The following is a 14,017-nucleotide window of genomic DNA, read 5'->3' on the forward strand; positions in this document are numbered from 1 at the left end:
GGGTCACAGCAATTGGCACACACTTGGCGTTGGGCTAATGCCAGCCTTTGCTCTTCACCATCTTGTCTTCCTAACTGGGCACTTGAGTTCCTCAAGATCACGGTCTGCGTCTTGGGTGGTGTCTGCACCACCCATGGGGCCTTGTCTGGGCTGGGCATACAGTACACCTGCTTCATGACTAAGTGACTGACCAGCTGCACAGCTGGTCTCAAGTCTTACTCACTTGATTCCTTCCAGGAACTCCTGGGAAAATGCCATCCAAGTACAGGACTCCAAGATTGTATGATGCATCTGGGTTCCCCATTTCTTCTGCTTTTAACCAGTACTTAGCCGCTTTGGCATAATTTTTCTTGAATTTGTGGTAATACCATCCCAGGCCATTGACTGCCTGATGCAATCCCTGGATTTTAGAACAACAAGAAAGGAATTCCTTTTTTTTTTAAAACAAAAACAAAAAAACCCCAAACCCAGAGAGAATCAACTGTTATGAAAGCATTCTGCCTGAGTCTGAGAAAAACCTTTCCTGCCTCTTTTCTGGGGGCAGATGGCATTAAAGAAAAGCTAAGTGTTGGAAAACATGAGGCTGCCTCAGCGTCTTCCCAGGAGGATTTCACCCGGCTGCTGCTGGGATTTCTGCCTTCCAGCTCAGCAGTGATGCTGGCCCCCAAATCATCTCGCAGCTCCTATGGGCTCTTACGCAATGCCCTCGTCTACAGAAGGCCTCTTACTGTCCTGCAGTATCAACAACGCCCTTGAAATTCATGACCACTCAACTGTGACAGGAGGCCGGAAACCCGCCCTGGCTGGGATGATTTCTAGGTGACCTGCCTGCCTATCTTTTGATTACTCTGCCCTGAACACCAACAAACCCTCTGTGGGAAGCAGCCGCAATGGCCTACTTGTAAAGCACAGGTGCTGTGGGACTGCTTGGCATCCCAGCTCCGACAGGTAGGGTCTGGTTGGGGCTGAGGCAGAGGGGAGGGGGGTGGTCTCAGAACTGTGTCTAAATTGGGACGGTACCACAGAAGGCCTGGTTCATGTGAGTCTAGTCTTAGGCCTCCTTGTTCTTGCTGATTCATGCTCTCAGGGGCCTGCCTCTGCTCTTCCCAGATGCTCCCACCTGCTCCAGCCTGGTTGTTGAAGGCTCAGGAGCCCTGCAGGGGTGTAAGTGTGCAAACCTGGGCATTCGGTGCTCTCATTCCTCCTTTCCTACCAGATCCACAAGACCATGGACAAGCAGGGGAGAAAAGGACTGGAGAAGCAAACAGTGAGTGCCCTTGCATCTGTGAGACAGGTTAAGTTAGGGTCCAAGTGTGGAACCAAATCTCTTTTGCCTGCCCTTTCAGAAGTGAAGGACAGGTATCCCTCAGTAATGGATGCCAAGATACCAGCCTGCAGCCTTTTCAGTCTGCAACAACTCCTGAAATGCTCTACCTCCTACTTTTCACGTTGGACTCCAGGTGCCAGGAAGACCAGGAGAAAGAAACTGACAAGGCCCATTAGAACAGATGCTCCATGAGGGCAGGGATTTTTGTTTTGTATTCCAAGCACCTATGTTAGTACTTGGCATAGAGTAAGTGCTCAATAAATACTTGACAAACGAATGAAAGCCATCCTTTGAACGCTGATGACACACAAAACAGAATCCAAATCCTACACCCTGAGGATCAAGAGTAGGGTTCAGGGCTTCCCTGGTGGCGCAGTGGTTGGGAGTCTGCCTGCTGATGCAGGGGACGCGGGTTCATGCCCCGGTCCCGGAGGATCCCACGTGCCGCGGAGCGGCTGGGCCCGTGAGCCATGGCCGCTGGGCCTGCGCGTCCGGAGCCTGTGCTCTGCAGCGGGAGAGGCCACAACAGTGAGAGGCCCCCGTACCACAAAAAAAAAAAAAAAAGAGTAGGGTTCAGATTCGTAGGCCCTCAAGACAGTCAACACTTGGGATGGTGTCAGTGCCAAGGATCAGTTATAGAGGCATTCTTCTTGAGCTTTGCACGGTACCAGATGCAAGGCAGCCTCCTGAGAATTTGCAGGATGAGTGCATTTCCATGAAGTAATAGACCACGTCATGTATAGTGGCAAGAACCAGCTTTGGGATAAGCTTATGGAATACCTATCAAAATGGCTTGTGCAATGCTCACCTCCAGACACACAGGTTTATTCAAAGGTACCTGTCATCACTCAAAACATTCCCAGAATGTCCTTTAGACATTGTATTTGGACCCAGATCAGGAGTCCCACAAGACATCTTGTTTTATTTCTTAATGCTCACACCTTATTCCGGACATTTCCAGCTGTATCCAAGTGACTTTTAGCTAATTCCAAAAATCAAACTCTGTGCTTCACCACAGTGCCTGACAAAGAGGAAGGGCTTAGTAACTCCCTGCAGAATGAATGGCTGAGAATCATGTAACACTTTTAAGAATGCGAGTACTCCAGGCTGTAAAACTGCATTTCCTCCAATATTCATCTCAGCTCTGCCAAAACTACATTCAGAATGCAGCACCTTAGACAACAATTCACCAAGAGCATGCTAAAGAGATGCAAATTTCACACCTGCCAGGAAGCCCCATTACTTCCCCATTTTAGGATGCTCTGGGACCATGCCCTCAATGACCACCATTAAGCTGCTTTTCTATTTCTGCCCTATAGTCTGTGTCAGGGTCAGGAGCTGGCGTGCGCTTCAATGGTTCCCTTCTCCTGGGTCATGTGTCCTCTAGAAACCACACAGGTGGAGAAAAAGCCTCTTGGCATTCTTAACTCCATGCTCCAACTTCCTGTTCTACAGGAAGACACTACAAAAAAGACACTCTGAGCTCCCTAAAGAAAGGGAATTGAGGAAGAAACATCGGCATGGTTACTTCAGGAGTCTTTGTTGATAGGGCAAATATTATCAGCCTCGAGGAGGGAGGCACATTCAGGAACCTGAAGGGCTATAAAGGGCCCTGTCAAGGTTGTAAAATTACAAGGTTGTAAAATTACAACGGTTTCTACCAATCCGTTTATTTGCAAATCTGTATGCAAGCACATGTGAGTGTGCACGTGTGGATGTGCATGCATTGGGGGATTGCACGCAGGGATACGTATGCATGCATGCCTGTGTGCATGCGTGTGCGTGCATGTGTGTGTGTGTCCCCCTCAGAGGTGATATCATAACCTCCACTCTGTAGTGCAATATTTAAACTAGTTGGCTTGAGGATAACTTTGAAGAGTAAATAGTGACAAAAGGAAAATAATTCCTAAACTCGGCAATAAACTTGGTAAACAGCCCCTTTGTTAAAGCACGGAGAAGCCAATGAGCATTGGACACAACAGGGTTAACCTTAGAGGATTCAGGCTTTAGGTTTTCCTAATTCAATGGCATTTATACCCATTCAATTTCAAAGAGCCCCCCTGCTGCTGCCTATTATTAGGGCAGCCCTTGATTATAATTTTAGCCTTCAAACAAAATCAGTCGGAATTCTATGACTGGAAAGTGAGTTCAGCTTTCGAATTTTGCCGTCCTCATTGTGCAGGTTTCTGTATATGTTGTAGCTCAAAAATGACTAATCACTGCAAGGTCAGCGACCCCTCCCTCCCCACTGCATTTCTACCTTCTTCAGAAGGCTGGCCATTCACTCTCCTCGACTTGTAAGAGCATGGGTGTGTGTGGCGGAAATGTTTCCCTCTGACAATAGGCACAAGTGTTACCTTGGAAGCTGCTTTCTTCATCAGCTCTAAGGCAAGCCGTCTGTTCTTTTTTACTCCTTGACCCTAAACAATGATAAACAGCAATGATCACGAAGAAAATAAACGCAGAGTTGCATGCAAAGCCATCACACCAATCTGTCAGTGTTCAATAGAAGATACTAAAGCCCAAGCCTTCTCAGTTAAAAGTCTAATCTTGAAGATTTCTATATACAGAGCTGTTACATCATCATCATCATCATTATTTTGCATATATGTGTAGAAGAGAGGCAATAAACCTCACCCTCCCAGCTTAGCATCCATAAAAATTCCCCACTGATGGTCCAGCGAATCACTTTCCCGTCAATCCGCAGGTGCTGTTGGGAGAAGCCATGAATAAGGTTAAATGAGTCTGGTCATCCTGGTTGTGTTTCTCTGGGGATTGCCTAATATGCGAGCAGACAGAGCACTTTATCTATGTCAGACAGTCAAGAGTTATTAGGCTGTCATTTGCAACCTTCCAGCGTCCTCGTGGGAGTCCCCAAGGTGAAGCACTGTGGCTTCAGAAACAGCTCGAGAGCCAGTGGTGAGGGAGACAGGACCCCTTAGAATCTGTTCCCTCAGACGCTGCCAAACTGACAAGCTTCCTCCAGCAAAATCAAGTTTTTCCAGCAGAGGTGGTTTGTGCATCACAGAGAGAGAGAGATGGGGCTTTGGAGTCCTTGTTACAAGAGCAGAACTCCGTGGGACCATGCTGGGGTGTGTCTGCAGGACCACGTGGGAAAATGGTGGGTCTGAGGGTGGAGCGGGGGTGGGGGGGGGTCCCTGAGGGCTCTCTCAACATAGCCCTGACCATGCCCATGGCAGGTGAGAGGAGCCGGATGAAAACCCTGATGCTTCCAAGCTCACTTAGAGTCTGTTATTGACCTACACAGCCCATGGAGTCCTCCTGGTCTCAGACTCAGCGCTTGACAGGGTCACATGTGATATAATGTTAGAGGGCTTTGCAATGAATACAGCTATTAACTCTATTTAAATTCTTAGCTCTACAGTAAATGAAGAGAGCGCTAGCAAATGTTCCTGTGTTAATTAACGTGGGCCAAGAACTCTCCTGCCATATCAAATCCTCCCAACCCCAGCCGGGGTGCTGCTATCATTCTCACCAGAGAAACTTGCCCAGAATCACACAGTGAGCAAGGAGTAGAGGCAGGATTTGAATCCAGGCTCCAGAGTCCAAGTTTATAACTGCCATGCTGTATTTTCTCCTATATATTTTAATTCCCATGCTGAGAAAGTATAATGATCCGTAACCTCCTTACAGGATACAGAAAACATGCTGCAGAATCTGTCTTTGTAGTTTTCCAGGACCCAAAATAAAACTGTGAACCCAAATAAAGGTTAAATTACATACAATGAGTTTCTACTCGATTTTAACGTACCTATTTCATAAAACCGATGAGCTGAAGCAAAGCGGAAGATGAAAATATTTTTCAGAAGTGCACCATTACTTCGTTTAATTAGAGAGGGAGAGGAAAGACAAAAGGACATGAAGGCTGTTTGTAGTAACTGGATGGAAGCAATGAGACAAGCTTTTTGAATCTCGGGGAAAGCAACAGAACGACCAGGATGACGAAATGTCAGAACCTGGTTGCACTCAAAGTTTTTCTCCAACTTCTTTGTTTTCAAGGAGTAAAACTGGGGCCCAGAGGGGTTGACTTACCCCAAACCTCACAGTTAGATCTGCAACCAGAACTCAGATACTCTAAGTTCTAGGCCAGGGATTTTCCAGTGTAATTATATAATGAGAAGTGGGGTGAGTTCTTGCACAAAGACTATATACTATGCACAAGTCTGAGTAGTACTGGAAGTTGTAAAGTGAGAGAAGTGTAAAGTCGTGATGCACAGCAAGTGCTCGATAACTTCATCCACTGAATGAATCCATGGAGGACAGATGCTGCAGTGAAAGCCCAAGCTCCATCCTCATGTGGATGTGAAATGGGATGTAACTGACCGTCTTGGACAAGCTATAGCTGTCATCGTGGCGCCATCTTTGAATACAATGAGCCGGATGTCCACACGAGACAACAAGCCGAGAGCACAGTGCCGTTCTTCATGTTTGGAAAGTTCATTTTTTTGTATGGGTTTTTTTTACATTGAAAGTACTTAAAGACACCTTTGGCCAGAGGTAAAAATCTGCCTTGAGATGTAGATAAAGGGCTTCCTTCCTCCCACTCAGAGATAACTTAGAATGCAGGAAAACCAAAAAAGCTTTAAGGTTTGGGAAATCAGACCCTGAAGAAACATCCCGTCACCTCCCGTATCATTTATTTATGTCTTTCGCTTTCCCTCTAGATTTCAAGCTCCTGATGGGCAGAAGTAATGTCTGAGTCGTGCCTTTTCTTGTCTGTACTTTGGGCAGTGGCCAGCCCCAATTATGGTGGACTGGTGCCTCTCCTCTGTGCCTGTCTCAGTCTTCTGTCTTGCCCACGAGTATCTGAGACCCCTGAGGTCAGGGATGAGGTTCATGCAACCATATGTCCCTCCATCTAGCACAGAGTCTGGTATTTTGTCAGCCCAGAGTGGGTGTTTATTATATAAATATACGAATGCATTGGCATATAGCTAAGAGTCAAACCATTTCTATGTTGATTTAACGACTACAAAGAAAAAGTCTGGGCTCTAAACTTGGAAACCGTAACAACCAATAGGTTTTAAGACTTGCAGGGCCAGAAAGGTAGCAAGAGTCATGGTTGTGAATCGGCGAGCGGCCACAGCTGTGGTTCTGGAGATGAGCCCAGCCACGTGCATCCACGTCCTTGTTTGAAGACACTCGCTCTTTGTGGGCAGCTGCCTCCTTTGGGTCTGGACATAGGGACCAAGGGTTTCCTTACTAGAGTCAACAGCTCTTCCAAGATGGGTGAATTGACGTCTCTGCATTCAGGGGTGAAGAGCATCCCAGTCCCAGGTCTGAAACACACCAGTTGTTCAACCTTGGGCAAGTTACAAACCCTTTCTGAGCCTCTGTCACCACACATATAAACAGCTATCATAATACACCGTGATACCTACCTCGCAAAGTTGTCTCGAGGATTGAATGTGTTAATACATGTACATCAGGTAATAAGCACTGCATCAATCAATGTGAAATATTATTATTCCGTAAAGCATTTTACAGTTCTTGGAGCCCCTTCCTTAGGTTATTTCACTCCATCTGTGGTCATTACCAGTGTCTCATGAGATCGGATAAGTCCAAGGAGGCAGCTAATCGTTGCAGAGGAGAGATTTGAACTCCATCCTCTATCTCCTGGGCTAATGCTCTTCCCATCCGTCCCACTGCTCTCCTGTTGGCTTAAAACCAAGATCTTTGTATCGATCAACGGGACTGTTGGGATCCAGCCCAAACACGCACTTGGTCTTAGCTATAATTCAATGATAACTCTGCCTGATAGAGAACTTGCAGCACCTTTGGGGCTGCTGGCCGTGTACCAATCTGTAAAATATGGGTGCCTCCTCCAGAATGCCAGTTCTTGCAAAAGCAGAGAGAATCCAGGCGTCAAACCTAAGACAAATGATTAAAAACGAGACCAGGGAACTGCGTGTGACTTTGCCTTTTCAGCAAATACCCCTTTCCATCCAGACGGACAGAAGCATGTCCTAAGGTTCTTCAGTTACAGGCTCCCTGATTGCATGCCTACAGGAAACCACTTGGGAAGTCTATAGAAATTGTGCAATTGCAGCACAAATTGAGTGATTCTTACCTTAAATAACACGATGGCATAGTCGTATATTAACGCGGGGTCCTCAGTCTCCAGGGCGCCCTTGGCGTACCACTCAACAGCCGCTTCCGGGTTCTTGGCCACGCCTTGCTGGCCCCAGAACAGCATCTGGGCCAACCGTTGCTTCAAGACAATAGCAATTTAGAATAATGACTTTCCTGTGTTATGCTTAACAAACAAGACTTTAAAAGGGGGGGAAGGCAAACCTAGTTTAAAAGGTTTTTATATTGAGAAACAAGATTTAAGTAGACACATGTTATCTTCCTCCTGGGGACAAGAGCCCTGAAGATGAACTGGTGTAAATACAGGTCATTAACACAAGTTGGAAATTGTGCGTGTGTGTGTGGACAGGGTGTGTGTGTGTGTGGGGTGTGTGTGTGTGGTGTATGTGAGTGGTGTGTGTGTGTGTATGTGGGTGGGGTGGGGTGGGGTGTGTGTGTGAGTGGGGTGTGTGTATGTGGGTGGGGTGTGTGTGTGTGTATGTGGGTGGGGTGTGTGTGTGGGGGTGGCGGTGGGGGTGTGTGGGTGGGGTGTGTGTGTGTTATGTATGTGCGTGTGGGGTGTGTTTATGTGGGTGGGATGTGTGTATTGTGTGTGTGTATATGTGTGTGGGGTGTACGTGTGTGTGTGCGTGTATATGTGGGTGGTGTGTGTGTGTGTGTGTATGTGTGTGGGGGGTGTGTGTGTGTGTATGTGGGTGGGGTGTGTGTGTGTGTGTGTTTGTCTGTGAAGGACTCTATTGGGCCCAGGCCAGAGCTGATGGATCAACCACACTGTTTCCTCTCATGAAATGCCCTCTCCTTGGGAGGTACTGTGCGTCCTCTCGGCCCAGTGACCAGCATGGAGGCCCGTGCACATCCATATCAGGGCATCTCCGTACAGCACTATCCCAGCATCTGTCTACATGGCTGGCTCCACCATTAGACTCAGTCGAAGCTGGGGGTCTTTGGGGGTAGGGATCTCAAGACGTTATTTGTCTGCCCTTGTGCCCCCAGCTCCCACCCAGCAGAACTCAACAGAAACTCATAGAAGCAACGCAACAAAGATTTGCTGAATGAAGGAGGGAAGAAGGGTCTTTGTTAGGAATGTTCACGCAAGCTCTGGAGCACCCATGAAATCTGGCAGCTGCATTTCCTGAACTATGCACTGGAATTCCTTCCTGGACTAGAAAGACTGCAGGCTGGGACAGAGCCCAAGACAGAGCCACAGGCAACACTGTTATCATTCTGGCTCCTTGTGAGCCTTGATTTTCTTTCCTTCTTTCTACTTCTCCTCTCATCTCCTTCTCTTCCATCCTCCACCCCCCAAAAGAAAACCTTACAACTTCCAGGAGCGCATCTTCTGAGATGCTAGGAAGACCTCTAAGGAGGGGTGGGAGACCCGTTACTACAGGGTCTCTGAAGTGTTTGCTTGTCAATGCGTTCTTTGGTTTTCTTTCTCTTTCCCATCTCTGGTCTTCTGCCTGCTTAGCAGACCCAGAGCAGAGACTCTTCCTGACACTGTGCTCACTGGGAACACAAAGCAAAAGCTAAATCCATCCTTAGGGAAGGAGGTTTCCTTCCTCCAGTGCAATCAGCCTTAGCTGGCTCCCATAAGGACTTTTCTTCATAGTGAAATCAGGGCAAGAAGTAGATGGGGTGGGGGGGGTCCTCCCAGCCCTCTGCCCTTTCTTGTACCTCTTACAGGTCTATCCAAAAGACAAAACATGTTCAAGAGACAAGGTCGATCCTTTTGGTCTTACACGCAACACAGATTTTCTATTATTCTCCCAGCTGATTTTGTGGCCTTCTTCTTGACGTCCATCTCATCTCTCCTGCACTCCAAGATGCTTCTTTTTCTTTCTATCTGATGCACTAAAATGTCTGATGGTAACTGATCATAAATATTGTGGCTCTCTCTCCTCTGGGTCTGGTTGGACTACATTTCCGGCTCACTCAGGTCAAGAGTGACCAGCTGACTTCCTTTGGCTGATGAAATGTGAGAAATGACTCGTGCCCCTTCTGAGCAGAAGCAATAAGACTCGGCCTGTGACGTGTCGCGGCGTCATCCTGCGGCAATGGCTTTGGAAGCACGTTTTGGTGAAGCCTCTGTTAGCTTGGGCTCCTAGGGGACTATAAGAGCAGAGCCCACGCCACCCCCATTGGACATGTAGTGAGAACAACAATACACTGGTGTTGTGTTAAGCCACTAGGTTTGGGATACTTCATTATCATGGTGTAACCTGGTCTGTCATGGCTGAGAGACTTTCCAAAACTGTGGGACGCATTTTTACCTGAGCTGCCGCATTGCCTCGAGTAGCTTCATGCTTCAGCCACATGAAGACGTCTCCGTCTTCTTTGGTTTGTACCTTGAGAATTTCATCATCTTTTAGTCTAATTGTCTCAACGTATGCCTAAAAGGGAAGGAAGGAAGAAAAGAAGGAGGGAAGGAAGGGAGGGAGGGAGGAAAGGAGGGGAGAAGAAGGGAGAATGAAAATATCCAGATGGTATGGGCATGCAAGACATGACATTATTCCTAACGCAGCAACTGCTCAAGTACAAACTGTATGACTAATTGAAATATGAGGTGTGTCCACAGAGCCCTGAGATCAAATTCTTTTTTAAATGAACGGATCACACGTCCTATATCTAGATGGGTATTTTTGTTCCTATCCAAGTGTTTTCCTTGGGAGGACAAAATTGATTCCACTTCCTCTTCCATCGCTCAAGCTAGTTCAGAAGTCCACCTCTGTGCTGCTGATTGCAGAGCCAGAGTACACGGCATCCCAAAAAGTAAATCAATATTTTCTAAGTATAACCTTATTATTTTTTTATTCGAAAGCATCATTATCCTGCATGACTCAACCCTTTTCATTTAGCAGGCTCAGCCTCCGGTATCTTTCGGCTATTTCAAAATGAAATCTACACTGAAAAGAAGAGGGTATATTAACTCCGAGGATGTGAACGAGAACGTGCCAGAGGCTCTAAAGAGGAACCCAAGGGAAAGTCCACAAAACGCTTTGAATTTGCACACAGCCTCCCAGGTATCTGCCTCCTTTGAAGAAAATAAGACTCATTTTTATGTCTAAATTGTGGCTGTTTATCCAAAAACTGGCCTTGTTGTTTGACAGTCTCCCCTTCTATATGATGAACGCTATCTAACGGTACCAGGAGCGCCTGGGAAGGGCTTCAAGGCCACAAGCAGATGGTGAAAAAAATGGATCTGGATGTGTTGGGGAAGAAGCCTTAGAGGACAAGGAGCCAGGCCTGATTTCCCTTCTGACCCTTTCTGTTTGTCAGTGAAGAAAATGACTTAGATTCACAAGCACTAGCCTGTAGCCCATTCCTGAGAGGGTCACCCAGCCCATGTGGAGCCAAAGGTACCTCTCAGGGGCAGTAGCGGGCAGGCTTGGGGACAGAGCTAGGAACCCAGTGGTATCAATTCCTGCTGGAGGTCTAACCTTGAGACGCCTCCCAGCAAACAGCAACAATTGGAATAAGGATGCCCACCACCTTTGACTGAAACCAAGTATGTGCGGGGTGTTTAACAAATGTTTTTCTTACTTAATCCTCACAGCAGGGCTGTGGCCCAAATATCGGTGTCTTCAATTTATTTGTAAAGAAACTGAAGCTCAGAAGGTGAGACCATGAACTCAAGGTCACACTGTAGAGCTAGCCCTGGACGCCAGGTTAGTCTGACTCCAAAGACAGGCTCTGATGGGCTCCCCCATGATGTCGCCCTCTAGCGGGAAGGCCCTGGAATCCTGGGCTGAAGCTCAGGCTGCCAGAACAATAGAATTCTCAGCTAGAAGTTTTTCATTCAACCGGAGAGTTTGGGTGTTTTGATTTGGGGTTAATTTCCTTCTTTTCCTTATTTTGTTTCTTCCTCCTTAACTTTGTCATGGGACTTGAATGAAACACAGAACACATGAAGCCAGAGTTTCTATCCTGCAAGGATTTATACTCTTTGGTGTTTCTCCTACTCTCTGGCCGTGGTAATATCATAATCACCAGCAAGAACTGCGTGTGGTGACCAATTGCTTGGCCCAGAATGACTCACTGAATCTTTGCAATCTTACAAGACAGTCACCATCAATATCCCCATTTCACAGATGTGGAAACTGAGGCCCAGAAAGGTTAAGTAACTTACCTACGTTCTTCAAACTTTGGAATCAAACCCAGGCTGGCTGGCTGTGGGGCCCATAGTCCTCACCTAGCTGCACCACCCTGTGAATGACTCATGCATCTGGGAGAAGCAGATGGGGGCTGTTTCATTGTCTCCCCTTATACATAAGGAACTCCATCTAACAGTGTCGTGAGAGGGGTCTTGGCAAAGGCCATGTTTGCAGGGGACCTGGGCAACCATGCATCACTCTGAAGAAGGAACTCTTTTGTCTTTTATATCATTGTCTCCTGACCTAGCCCCTTCCCGCTTCCCTGGGTAGTACCGCTGAGCTTTGCAGTAGAGCAGGGCCATTAAGAGCACAACTTTTCACATCAGACCCAGTGGACATGAATTCTAACTCACCACTAACTACCTGTGGGCCTTGGGCCACTGACTTTATTTATTTGAGCCTTAGTTTCTATATCCATAAAAATGAAGCTTAGAGTGGTATCTGCTACATCAAAAGCACTCCACCTATTAGCCATTATTTTTTATAGTGTGAAGAGTTAGTAACATCCAGGTTCAAATCTAGGCTCCACTACTCATTTGCTGTGTGACTTTGGGCAAGTTCTTTGGCTTCCCTGAGTCTCAGTTGCCCCATCTGTATAATGGGAACAATACTTGTACTGACCTCATAGAGTTGCATGAGAGTTAAATGAGATTGTTTGTGAAGATCTTAGCAGAGCATCTGGCATATGGGAAGCTCTCAGGAATGGTAACTCGTCATTTTTTAGGTCTTTAGTTCATTCTATCATGTAAAGAGCTGATAGCAGTTTAGAATGTTAGCCCTCCTATTGGTATTTGCAGTTTTGTACAGCTCAAAGCCTTACATTGGGGGGATGAAGATCTATCTAAGAGAATTCGGTGCTTTTGAAGATGGAAGGGATTTGAGGAGGGAGTTCTGGGGCTGGAAACATTTGAGAGCGTCCACATTGTGTGCTGAGGTCCACTCAACACACATCATATGATTAATTTATACATGCTATAAACTATGTGAGGTGCAGACAGTCATGGCAGTGTTTACAGGTGAAAAAGCTGTGCAGAGACAGACAAGTGAGTGGGATTATCCAAGATTTTATACCCGGTGAATGCAGACCTGGGACCTGAACCAGGCAAACTGGCCCTGGAGCCACACCACAGCTGCCTGCCACACCTGGGCCGGTGGTTGTGTCTTCACAGCTCTGGGGTCCCCTGAGTGGCATCCAGCACTGGTCAGCGCCACACGTCCCAGGCCTTCCGTGAAAGCCAACCATCTACAAAGACATCTGATGAAGGAACAACCCCTAAAAGGGAGCGGTGTTGGGTTGTTCATCATCAAACATTTTGAGACCAGGGAATGATGCCTCACATGGGAAAGTGACCAATCCCAGAAGAAGCTTTGGTGTGGAGAAGAGACGGTGGGGACCATGGTGGGGGGCAGAGCTGGGGAGAAGCTGACAGGACTCAGAGTCCCAGACTGACCAGTTCTGGAATCTTCTGTGCCTTCCCGGGGAGCTGGATTGTTTTTGTTGCTGTGTTGTAAAATCAACGTCTCTAGAATGAGCAGTTCATAGCCTATACGGTAGGGTTAAAACCGGCTGACCAGGTTAGAGGAGGTCCAATGTCCAGAGACTCTACAGTCCTCAGATGCCCCTGGACCCAGTGTCAGAGAGGGCATCACACTGTCCTACAGACACTGACTCTTCATATGCTTTACTTCCTTTCTCTCCGCTCAGCCTATAGGCTGCAAGGGCAGTGTTCACATCATATCAGCTGTCTGCAATCAATCACAGGAAAGGCAGGATGGAGCACAGAGCAGGGAGGGAGTAGGGAGGGCGAAGGATGTGGTGGAATTTGAACCTGGAGAGAAAAGGCTGTCAGCAACCCCCCATTTTCTGGAGCGTCTGCATTCTCTGAAGTCGTGAACTATAACACTCCAGCCAGTGTTCCTGGGAACTCAGGAGCAGGGCAGTTTCAGAGCCTATACTTAAACCACTCCTTCCTTCAGGGCCTGTAGACACCACCATGAGGAACCTGCCTCTTAGGGTGTTTAAAATCAGCTATAGGGCTTCCCTGGTGGCGCAGTGGTTGAGAGTCCGCCTGCCAATGCAGGGGACATGGGTTCGTGCCCTGGTCCGGGAGGATCCCACATGCCGCGGAGCGGCTGGGCCCGTGAGCCATGGCCGCTGAGCCTACGCGTCCGGAGCCTGTCCTCAGCAATGGGAGAGACCACAGCAGTGAGAGGCCCGTGTACCGCAAAAAAAAAAAAAAAAAAAAAATCAGCTTGGCTCCCAGTGGGGGGGTGTAAGTTTTCTTTATTGAAATTTTTAAAGTAAGAATGGAGGAATATCAGGTGTAATGATGGAGAGACAGGGAAGCAAGTACCCAAGATTCCCCAAACGGGGTGCTCCTCATACAAAGGCGGTGCTGAATGCAAGAGGGGCAGAGTTGAAAGCACC

General features: G+C 47.4%; 1 protein-coding gene across 2 annotated transcripts in view; it reads right to left on the reverse strand.

The window, feature by feature from the left end:
- SEL1L3 (SEL1L family member 3) overlaps positions 1–14,017 on the reverse strand; it is a 97,402-nt gene that overhangs the window by 28,115 nt on the left and 55,270 nt on the right. For both annotated transcript variants that reach the window (XR_010942952.1, XM_067735668.1), the window contains exons 12-15: positions 9,709–9,828; positions 7,419–7,559; positions 3,685–3,747; positions 224–400 (exon numbers count right to left, since the gene is read on the reverse strand). Coding sequence is in view for 1 of the 2 variants with exons in the window: in XM_067735668.1 (XP_067591769.1) it covers positions 224–400; positions 3,685–3,747; positions 7,419–7,559; positions 9,709–9,828 (501 nt within the window). In the remaining variant the exon portion in view is untranslated. The remainder of the gene's footprint in view (positions 1–223; positions 401–3,684; positions 3,748–7,418; positions 7,560–9,708; positions 9,829–14,017) is intronic.

Source organism: Pseudorca crassidens, chromosome 4, assembly GCF_039906515.1.
Source record: "Pseudorca crassidens isolate mPseCra1 chromosome 4, mPseCra1.hap1, whole genome shotgun sequence".
Taxonomy (NCBI): domain Eukaryota; kingdom Metazoa; phylum Chordata; class Mammalia; order Artiodactyla; family Delphinidae; genus Pseudorca; species Pseudorca crassidens.